The sequence below is a fragment of the Cebus imitator genome, unplaced genomic scaffold (assembly GCF_001604975.1).
Source record: "Cebus imitator isolate Cc_AM_T3 unplaced genomic scaffold, Cebus_imitator-1.0 Scaffold127, whole genome shotgun sequence".
Lineage (NCBI taxonomy): Eukaryota > Metazoa > Chordata > Mammalia > Primates > Cebidae > Cebus > Cebus imitator.
Window position 1 is genome coordinate 3763844 of NW_016107442.1, and position 12173 is coordinate 3776016.

The 12173-nt window shown below is 37.1% G+C and overlaps 1 protein-coding gene across 15 annotated transcripts in view; it reads left to right on the plus strand.

The window, feature by feature from the left end:
• LCORL (ligand dependent nuclear receptor corepressor like) overlaps nt 1-12173 on the plus strand; it is a 189901-nt gene that overhangs the window by 92564 nt on the left and 85164 nt on the right. Inside the window, exon 1 of one of the 15 annotated variants that reach the window (XM_017540571.2) lies at nt 606-6626. The exons of the other annotated variants lie outside the window; for them this stretch is intronic. Within the exon in view, the coding sequence (XP_017396060.2) occupies nt 6521-6626 (106 nt within the window). The 5' untranslated portion in view covers nt 606-6520. Of the gene's footprint in view, nt 1-605; nt 6627-12173 lie in introns of those variants that run through there. 15 annotated transcript variants of the gene reach the window in all.

Sequence of the window (12173 nt, forward strand, 5' to 3'; positions counted from 1 at the left end):
TTTTTTTAGTCAGGACTGCTTGATTTGTTCTCTATGAAACTGCATATTGAGTATGTCAGTTTGAATGCCAGTGAGTGGGCAGTTAGTTACATAGTGGGTAATTAGTTTTCACCCTCTGTTTTTAAGAAAGACTTAATACTTTATTCTGTCCTGGCCTGAGGAGAAAATATATTTTAAAATACCTTGATACTATGTTTCATGAATGCTTTTAATCTGTGGAGAAAAACAGTTTTACTAATGAGATACTCACTAGTAGTAAAGAAGTGCAAAATGAAGGTGCTATGTAGTTGTCAAAATGTGAGTTGGAGTTTAAAAATGTACCCATAATGTAAAATTATTCTTGCTCCATAATTCTGCAGATCCGTATTCCTACATTTCCATGATTATTTACTTACTCAGTGATAAAACTTGCAGCTAAATTTGTCTTCAACACACCTTTCTCAGAGCATCAATTATATTATTCATTAATGAATAAATAGGATCTCAAGAGCATGTATCAACATCAAAACTAAGCATTATGAATTATACAGTGCATCTAGTGATTTCTTATTTCAAAAGATCTCTGGGGTTCAAGGCTGCAATGTGCTATGATAGTGCTACTGGTGCCATCTACTGAATGCTTTTTAAAGGAAAAAACATGAAGTCAAATAATAGATTTTCACTTAATTCAATTTTTTGTTTTGTTTTAATTTTCAATTAATAGAACAGATTTAGATTTATAGAAGAACTAAACAGGAAGTAAAGAATTCCCAGATAATCACTCTCCCACACCTGCTCAGTTTCCCCAGTAACACCTTTCATTGGTGTGTTTCATTTGTTACAACTGGTGAACAAATATTGATATATTATTGTTAACTAAAGTTCGTAGTTTACATTAGGATCGTTTTGCATATGTTTTACAGTTCTATAGGTTTGCCAAATACCTGGTCATGTATCCTTCATTACAGTATCATCATAATATATCACTTCCCTAAAAATCCCTGTACTCCATGAAAAATCCCTGAAGTCTGAGTACTTGATACTAGGAAATAAAAAAGAAGAGCCTTAAAATCACAGGACCAGAGGTAGCAGTCTTGGCAAGGTACCATTTCTGAAGAAGACAAGGGTGACTTAGAAGGAATATTACTTAGAATCTTGTTAATAAATGGAAGAAATTAAGGGTCCTGTAGAAACAAAAGAGAATCACAAAACTGAAAGCACATCAACCCTTCGTTCCATTCTACCATTCAAAATGCACTACTAATTAAAGAAAATATACTATACTAGTATAAGGATTCTTTTCATCCAGATTCTCTCTGTATACAGCAGTTTTTTATGTATAGTAATTGCTGGTTTGGGAATATAAAGTAATTCAAAATGAATAGAATGTAGGACATTAGAAATTCTATCTAAAAACAAAACAAGTAGAAAAACAGAAGAATGATACATCATAACACTTCAAAGTGAATTGTGTATTCTTAAAAGAAGCATTGACAGATATGATAAAACACCTGATAAAAAATCTGAACATTCAAAAAGAAATAGATAAAAAGGAAGATGGGAACTGAAACTTAACTTAGCAATACAATTTTAGAAAAAGAAATCCTCTTAAAAATAAAGGCTTAATTTCAAAGGAGAACAGATTTGACTAAGAATATAAGAGTCTTTGGAGAAAGCTATGAAAATGGCAAAGAGAATGAAAATGAGATAAAATTGTAGAAAAGGTAAAGAAAAAAAGTTGTTGGTAAAACAATGATCGAACAACAAAAAATCCAATACAGGTATAATTGGAGCTCCAAAGAATAAAACAAAATAGTGGAACATATTGAAACTATAATTTGAGAAAACTTTCCAGAAATATATTTGAAACTATATAGGTCACTATGTACCTGGGATAATTGACACAGAAGCAAACCTTGAGACATCCTGGTAAAACTATGATAATTTTAAGAAAGGGAAAACCCAGTGGACCTCAAGACAAAAATACTAAGTCACAAAGATAAAAATCAGATGAATCAAAATTCTCAACAAGAACATTTAAAGAAAGACAACCCCAGAGCAACATTTTCAAAGAAGTTAAAGAATAAGTGAAACTTTTGTGTCAAGTTGTATTTCATGTATGACAGTGGTCAAAACATAATTAAACATGCAAAACCTAAAGAAATACTGTATTTAAAGCACTACTGGAATAATCTACTGGAGCTGTAGTCAGCAAACATTTTCTGTAAAGGACATAGAGAGTAAATATTGTAGATTTTGCAGGCAATATGGTCTCTATGACAGTTTTCCATATCTGCCATTATAACAAAAATATCCATAGGCAGCATATTAATGAATTAGTGTGGGTGTGTTTCAGTAAAACTTTATCTACAAAAGATGATGGGCCACATATGTTCCCCTACTTGCCCACCCTCATACGCAATGGAACATTTCATGCAATTAATAAATGGCAAAAGGAGTAATTGTGAGCATTGGCCATATTTTATCTAAGGCTAAAGCAGAGTGAAGGTTGAGAAGAGTGGGAAATGAAGTAGGAAAAATTCATTGAGTGTCACATAGGTATTATGTAGGAATCAAAGGTATCGTTTGAAACCTGAATACCAAACAACCTAACTAAGGAAAAGGGGAACTAATGACATCATAAGAAGTAGTAGGTAAAACTAGTAATCAATAAAAAGACAAACTATCTTAAATACTGAAAAATTTTACAAAGCAAAAAAAATGGACCACATGAAGAAAGAAAAATAAAAAATTCTGTAAGCTGACACTAATATCTGAGTCATTGTAGGACATGTAAAAACACTGAACTCACCTATTAAACAGATGGCCAGAATGGTTCATGAAGCAAGACTCGGGTTTGAGCTGTATATATTCAGAAGAAAATAAAATAATTTTAAAAGACTAAAAGGAGTGAGAAAAGGTATGGACAGCAAACGAAAACAATAAAGAAAGCCAAGATCAATTCTAATGTGAGCTAGGGTAAAAATTAGGGAGGAAAAGGGCTACTTCATAGTGTTAAAGACCATAAATCATAATGTAGATGTAACATCTGCTAGTATCTGTGTATCAGATAACATTAGCAACCATTTTTCTAGACAGAAACTACAGAGAATTTAGAAGGACAAATACACAGAATTAGCACATCATTTTTAGTCCAAGATAAGTGAAGTGAATCTAAAATAAGTAAGGATATAAAAGACCTGAAAGCACAGCCAGGGATATTTTATGAATATATATTGAACTCGATTCTCAAATAACATGAAATGTAATTTCTTCCCAAGTATACATAGAATATTCACAAAAAAATTTTGTGTATTAAGTCAAAAACTAAGTTCCATAAAGTAGAAATAATACCAAAAAAATTTTATTATAATGCAATAAAGATGGACATGAATAACAAAACATTTAAAAAATCTTATTTACCTGCAATGTAAATGCTCTTTTAAACAACTTTAGAGGTAAAGTGAAGAAAGTAAAGTTTCAGAATTTCTAAAGACTCAACAGCCTTATGTGTTTACAGCCATAAATTAAAGAAAAAATAAGTTACATTTTCATCAAAAGAAAGCTAGGAAAAATCACAAATAAGAATAAAGAACAAGGAAGGAAATAATAAAGATTAAAGCAAAAAATTAATGAGGTTGAAGACAAAAACAATAGTACTAAAAAGTAAGTTAAAAAAAAAATTGGTTCTTTGAAAAAGTCAACGAAGTAGACAGATCACTGGTTAACCTAATTGGTAGGGGTAGGAATGGGAGGAAGAGAAGGGGATAACAGAGAAAGTATTAAAATGTAAGACATGGCAGGGGGAGAATAACTATTGAAACAGATAATTTTAAAAATGCTAAGATTTTATTTTGCACAACTTAGGTGAAATGGGTTGTTTCCTTAGAAAATCCGGTTTGTTAAATTGTCCCAGAAGAAGTAGAAAAGTTTCACCATCATTTTTTTCTAAAGAAATATGAAAAGGCATCAAGAAAGCTCAGTAAAAGCACTAAGCTCAGAAGATTTCAAAGGAATATTCTACCAAAACTTTTAAGATCAGGTCATCTCAATGCTTTATAAATTTTTCCAGAACATGGAAGAAGACAGTTTTCAAATTATTTTTGAGTATGGTATTAATCTAGATAAAAATTATGTGAAGATCATACCAAAGGTACATACATACAACTACAGAACAATTTCACGTATATCAGTATACAAAAGCATCAAACAGAATCTTATGCTACATTAAGAAAATGATATATGACAGTCATGGCATTTATTCCAGTAATGCAAAAGTGGTTCAATTTTAGGAAATCATTTGATATTATTTACTTGTTAATCTAAAGAGGAACAAAAAATGAATATTCCGGAAAACAGGAATTGATGTTTTTTTTTTAATGTAAAACACATATATCCTAGGTTTAAATCCAGCATAATACTTAATGTGGAAACACCAGCAGCATTCTAACTAAAATTGGAACGAAACATTATCCTCCTCTTTCCCTGCTATTTAACACTGTATTGAAGTTTTGGGCTTGTGCAATTTAACAGTAGAAAACTCTTTACTTTGTGTTTGTGTATGGAAATGGAGTCTCACTATGTTGCTCAGGCTGGACCAACACCTGGGCTCAAGCAGTTTTCCTGCCTGAGTCTCCTGAGTAGCTAGGGCTGCATGTATTCACCACTTCCTCTGTGTTATATTTACGTTTTTGAGGAACAGCTGATCTGTTTTCCAAAGTAGCTATAGCATTTTGCATTGCCAAATGCAATAAATCCAGTTTTTTCACATCCTCCACAACTCTTGTTATTATCTACATTCATTTTTTATTATAGTAATCTTACTGGTTATGAAATAGTATCTCAGTGTTTTGATTTTCATTTTCCTAGTGACTAATCATGCTAAACATCTTGTCATATACTTATAAGCCATTAGTAACATCATCTTTGTAGACATGTCTATTCAGATCATTTACCTATTTTTACAATTTAGCATGTCTTTGTTGAATTGTGAGAGTTCTTCATATATGGTGAATATTGGACCCTACTAAGACATATGGTTTAGAAATATTTTTTTCACATTGTGTGGACTGTCTTTGTTGCCTGATAGTGTTCTTTGAAGCTTAAAATTTTTAATTTTCATGAAGTTCTGTGTATCCATTTTGTTCTTGTTTGTGCTTTTAGTGTCATATCTAAGAAATCATAGCCTATCCAAGGTCATAAGATTTACACATGTCTTCTAAGAGTTTTATAATTTTGTCTCCTATATTTAGATCTTTGATCCACTTTGAGTTAATATACTCCTATATTTATATCAAAGATCCACTGTGAGTTTTTATATATAGTGTGGGGTAGAGGTTCAGCTTCATATTTTGCATTGATATATCCAGTCACCCCAGTATAATTTGTTGAAAATATTATTCTTTCTCCCATTGAGTTGCTTTGGTACTCATCAAAAATAAACTGTGGACTGAATTCTTTTCCATTGTTCTACATGTCTATCCAGTAACACCTAGTCTTGACTATTGTGTTTACAGTAAGCTTTGAAATTAGGAAGTGCCAATCCTCCGATTTTGTTCTCTTTCAAGATTATTTTGGCTATTCAAGGTCCCTTGCATTTTCATGTGAATTTTAGGATCAGCTTGCCAGTTTCTATAAAACTGCCATCTGGAATTTAGATGGGGATTGTGTTGAACCTGTTGATCCAATTTGGGGAGTATTACCATCTTAACAATATTAAGTTTTTCAGTTTGTGAACAGAGGACATGTTCCTATTAAGTCTTCATTATGTTTGTGGTTTTCAGTGTACAACTCTTCTACTTTTCCAAGTTTATTTTTTATAAATATTTCATTCTTTGTGATGCCATTGTAAATGTGATTTTTTAAATTGCATTTTGGAATTGTTTCGTTCTATTGGTTAGAAATAAAATTCATTTTTGTATATTTATTATCTTGTAACCTTGTGAACTTGATTATTAGCTCTTAATATTTGTATATAGATTCCTTAGAATTATGTATATAAGATTATATGCAAATATACAAGATTATACAGTGGTAATCTAAATTAAATTTACATATCACAAAATTATGTGATTTATATAAAAAGAGAGTTTTGCTTCTTCCTTGCCAATCCGGATGTGTTTTATTTATTTTTCTTGCTTTATTGTTTTGGCTAGAACACTTCAGTATAGTGTTGAATAGAAGTAACAAGAGCATGTATCCTTGTTTTGTTCTTGACAAAGCATTCTGGGGGAAAGCTTTTAGCCTTTCACCATTAAGTATGATGTTTCCTGTGGATTTTTTACAGATATCTTTTATAAGATTAAGGACATTTTCTTCTCTTCCTAGCCTGTTCACTGTTTTTGCCATGAAAGAAAATTTTATTTTGTCAGGGATTTTTTCCTACATATATGGAGATTACATAGCTTTTGTTCTGTATCCTGTTTGTTAACATGCTGAATTACTTGGATTGATTGGTTTTTTTGTTGTTATTGTTTTGTTTTGTTTTGTTTTGAGACAGGGTCTTGCTTTGTCACCCAGGCTGGGGTGCAGTGGTGCAGTCATGGTTCATTGCAGCCTTGCCCAACTGGGCTCAAGTGATCCTCCCACCTCAGCTTCCCAAGTAGCTAGGACAACAGGCGCCAGCCATCACGAATGCCTAGCTAAAGGTTTGTATTTTTTATATAGTCAGAGTTTCACCATGCTGCCCAGGCTGGTCTCAAAGTCCTGGGCTCAAGCAATCCGCCCACCTTACCATCCCCAAGTGCTGGGATTACAGGCTTGAGCTACTATGCTTGGCCAGGGTGGATTGATTTTTGTATGTTAAACCAACCTGGAATTCTTGACATAAATCCTTCTTGTTCATGGTATATAATGCTTTTTAATATGTTACTGGATTCTTTTTGATAGCATTTTATTGAGTACTGGGTCTAGAGGGGCAAACCTTATTTTATTATGCTTCGCTTTATTGCACTTTGTAGATTTTGCATTTTTTACAAAATGAAGGTGTGTGGCAACCCTGCATTGAACAAGTCTGTTTGCACCATTTTCCCTATAGCATGGTCACTTCATGTTTCTGTGTTACAGTTCAGTAATTCTCACAATATTTCAAACTTTTTTAGTATTACTACTGTATCTGTTATGGTGATCCTTGATGTTATGATTATAATTGTTTTGGGGTACCACGAACCACTTCCGTATGAGAAGATAAAATATGTGTATTCTGACAGTTCCACCCACCAGTCATTTTCCCATCTCAGGCCCTCTTCTTCCCTGAAATACAACAGTATTAAAGTCAGGCCTATTAAGAACCTTATAGTGGCCTCAGTGTTTGAGTGAGAGGAAGAGTCACATGCCTCTTATTTTGTTTTATTTCATTTTTATTTTTATTTATTTATTTTTGAGATGGAGTCTAACTCTGTCAACCAGGCTGGAATGCAGTGGCACAATCTTGGCTCACTCCAACCTCCTCCTCTTGGGTTCAAGCTACTCTCCTGCCTCAGCTTCCTGAGTAGCAGGGAGTACAGGCGTGCACCACTGTGCCCAGCTAATTTTTTTGTATTTTCAGCAGAGGGAAGGTTTCACTGTGTTGATAAGGCTGGTCTCAAACTCCTGACCTCGTGATCCGCCTGCCTCAGCCTCCCGTGGTGCTAGGGTTACAGGCATGAACCACCATGCCCGGCCATACCTCTTATTTTAAATCAAAAGCTATAAACCACTAAGCTTAGAAAGATATGTTGAAAGTCAAGATGGACCAAAAGCTACTCCTATTGCATTAAACAGTTTCTGCACAATGCATCACATTTTGTAAGCAAAGGAGAAGTTCTTGAAGAAAATTAAAAGTGCTACTTCAGTGAATACATGAATGATAAAGCAAAACAGGCTTATTGCTGATAGGGAGAAAGTTTCAGTGGCCTAGGTAGAAGACCAAACCAGCCGTGACATTTGATTAAGCCAAAACCTAATCTAGAGCAAGGGCCTAGGTCTCTAATTATTTGAAGGCTAAGAGGAAGCTGCAGGAGAGAAGTTGGAAGCTGGCAGAGATTGGTTCATGAGATTTAAAGAAAGCTCTCTCCATAACATGAAAGTGCGAGGTGAACCAGCAAGTGCTGATATAGAAGCCGTAGCAGGCTGTCCAGAAGATCTAGCTGAGATAATTGATGAAGGTCGCTACACCAGACAACAGATTTTCAATGTATCAGCACATGAAACAGTCTTCTGTTGAAAGAGGATGCCATCTAGGACTTTCATTGCTAGAGTAAAGTCAATGCCTGACTTCAAATCTTCAAAGGACAAGCTTACTCTCTGCTATGGACTAATGCAGCTAATGACTTTAACTTGAATCCAGTGCTCATTTACCATGCCAAAAATTCTAGGACCTGTAAAGATTACACTAAATACACTGTGCCTGTGCTCTATAGGTAGAACAACAAAGCCTGGGTGACAGTACATCTGTTTACAGCATAGTTTACTGAATATTTTAAGCCCACTGTATTAGTCAGGGTTCTCTAGGACAGGACTAATATGATAGATGTATATATGAAAAGGAGTTTATTAAGGAGAATTGATTCACATGATCAAAAGGTGAAGTCCCGTAATAGAATGTCGGCAGGCTGAGGAGCAAGGAAGCAGTCCGAATCCCAGAACGTAGGGATGCCGACAGTGCAGCATTCAGTCTGTGGCCAAAGGCCCGAGAGCCCCTGTCAAACCACTGATGTAGGTCCAAGAGTCCAAAAGCTGAAGAATTTGGAGTTTGATGTTCAAGGGCAGGAAGCATCCAGCACAGGAGAAAGAGGAAGTGACTTTAGCCTGCTTTTATCCTAGCTGAGCTGACAGCTGATTAGATGGTGCCCACCCAGATTGAGAGTGGGTCTACATCTCCTAGTCCACTGACTCAAGTGTTAATCCCCTTTGGCAACACCCTCACAGACACACTCAAGAACAACACTTTGTATCCTTCAATTGAATCAAGTTGACACTCAATATTAACCATCAGAAGTCCACCACTTGTCAACTTGAGCCCATACACATCTTAAATCATACATAATCTTCAAATAAAGACAGTAATAAGGTAATAATTATGCCTAACATAATACAGCTGTCCTTCATGCAGTGCATCAGTCCCCAGCCCAAATGCTATTACATAAAGTTGACAACACTTAAATGCTGATATGAAGTCAATAAATCTTATTTCACATGATAAAGAAAAAAGAAAGGAAATAAAATGAAGATATTTTCTTAGTACAAGTGTATACATGCACATGTTCTTAACAAAATGAGGAGGAAATACAACCAGTACAGCCCTCATTCCTGCAACTGGTCACATGACCATAGTTGGTATTGATGACTACTTCTACTACCCATTTTGTATCCTCTTTCCCTTCAGCAAGCACCTTGGTGGGCCGTGGGTTTTTAAAAACCTGGAATGACCTAAACCTTCATTTCTGAAGGGTCTGGGCCATTTGTAGTCCTCCCTGGATTGGGCCACTGTAGTTTGGTATCACAGGGTATGGCAATACTAAGAGATGCCCTGAGGGATCTCCTGTGTTCCTTGCATGCTCTTCCTTACCTCCACTGTGAAGTAGTAGACTGATTTCATCTTGAGAGTCTGTCCGGGTCAGTCACCATAGCCAACACTGTAATTCTCTTCTTGGCCTGCTGGCTGAGAGGTAGGAGGAGCTGAAAGCAGCCAGATGGCAATCTTCCAGTTGAATGGAATCATTGTTGTGTCTCCTGGTGGCAGCATTCCCCCCTCTGGAACTAAGATCTCTAGGCAGCAGAACGTAATGTCATGGGAACAGGAAGCAGAATTTATCATTAGGGGTGATAGTGAGTGATGCCACTTCGACTTTCACCCCTTGAGTCCTGGACCCATGAATCCTGGCTATGGGAGAAACAGTACCATATACTGGGCACTGATTAAGAGTATACACAGCCTTCTGGAGAACTTTGCCCTAGCCCTGCAAAGTATTGTCATCTAGTTGGCATTGTATTTTGACTTCATAAGGCCATTCCACCGTTCTATCAGTCCAGCTACTTTATGATGATGGAGAACTTGGTAAGCCCAGTGAATTTCATGAACATGAGCCCACTGCCTCAATTCTTTAGTCGTAAAGTGAGTACCTTGGTCAGAGGCAATGCTGTGTGAAATACCATGATGGTAAATAAGGCATTCCGTGAGTCCATGCATGCTGCTCTTGGCAAAAGCATTGCATGCAGGATAGGCAAACCCATTTCTGGAGTAAGTGTCCATTTCAGTGAGGACAAACTGTTGCCCTTTCCTTGATGAAAGAGGTCCAATGTAATCAACCTTCCACCAAGTACTGGCAGATCATTCCGAGGAATGGTGCCATATTGAGGGCTCAGTGTTGGTCTCTGTTACTGGCAGATTGGGCTCTCAGCAGTGGCTGTAGTCAGATAAGCCTTGGTGATTAGAAGTCCATGTGGCAAAGCCCATGCATAATCTCCATCTCTGCCACCATTGTCACTTTGTTCATGAGCCTGATGGGCGATGACAGTGGTTGCTGAGGAAAGAGGCTGAGTGGTGTTGACAGAACGAGTCATGCTATCCACTTGATTATTAAAATCCTCCTCTGCTGAGGTCACCCATTGGTGAGCACTTATATGAGATACAAATATTTTCAGTTTTTAAGCACTCAGAGAGGTCCATCCACACACCTCTTCCCCAGATTTCTTTGTCACCAATTTCCCAATCATGATTCTTTAAAGTCTGCAACCATCTAGCCGAACCATTGGCTACAGCCCGTGAATCGGTATATAATCGCACATCTGGCCATTTCTCCTTCAAAGAAAAGTGCACAACAAGGTGTACTGCTCAAAGTTCTACCCACTAGGAAGATTTCCCTTTATCACTGCCCTTCAGAGATGTCCTAGAAAGGGGTTGTAGTGCTGTGGCTGTCCATTTTCAGGTGGTGCCTGCATATCGTGCAGGGCTATCTATAAACTAGGTCCTTTTCTTCTTTTTCTGTCAGCTGTTCATAAGGAACTCCCCATGAGGCCATCAGTGCAGGCTGGGGGAGAGAAAGCATAGTAGCAGGAATAGGGACCCTGAGCATTTGAGCCACTTCCTCATGGAACTTATTTGTGCCCTCAGTACCTGTTAGAGCCTGATCATGTATATACCACTTCCATTTGATAATGGAATGCTGCTCTGCACGCCGTACTTTATAGCTAAATGGGTTAGAAAGCACAGTTCATGATAGTTCAGGTCGCATAGTGACTTGATGACCCATAGTTACACATTCAGTTTCTACCAAAACCAAGTTACAGGCCAAGAGCTATCTCAAAAGGAGAATATTTATCTACAGAAGATGGCAGGACCTTGCTCCAAAACCCTAGAGGCCTCTACTGTGATTCACCCTTGGGGACTACCAAAGGCTCCAGATAGCCTCCCCATCTGCCACTGACACCTTAAGCACCATTGATTCTGTGGGGTCATATGGCCCAAGTAGCAGAGCAACTTGCACAGCAGCCTGGACTTGCTGCACAGCCTTCTGTTCTGGACCCCGCTCAAAACTGGCAGTCCTTTGGGTCACTCGATAAAGTGGCAGTATTAACACACCCAAATGAGGGGTGTGTTGTCTCCAGAATCCAAATTGGTTCACTAGGCATTGTACCTCTTTTCGTGGTACAGCAACTTGTCCTTCACTTTCGAAGGGATATCTCAATGGACCCCACACCACTGGACTCCTAGAAACTTTACTGAGGTAGAAGGTCCCTGAATTTTAGTCATTTATTTCCCATCCTCTGGCATACAGATGTTTCACTGAAAAGTCCATTGTGTTTGCTGCTTCTTGCTCACTGGATCCAATCAGCATAATGTCATTAATGTAATGGACCAGTGTGATACCTTGTGGAGGGGAAAAATGATCAAGATCTCTGGGAGCAAGATTATGGCACAAAGCCAGAGAGTTGCTATACCTCTGATGTAAGACAGTGAAGGTATATTGCTGGCCTTCCCAGCGGAAGGCAGATTGCTTCTGGTGGGCCTTATGGACAGGAATGGAGAAAGAGGCATTTGCCAAATCAATGGCTGCATACCAAGTACCAGGAGATGTATTAATTTGCTCAAGCAATGAAACCACATCTGGTACAGCAGCCACAGTTGGAGTCACCACTTGGTTAAGATTATGACAATCCGCTGTCATTCTCCAAGATCCATCTGTATTTCACACAGGCCAAATAGGAAGTTGAAC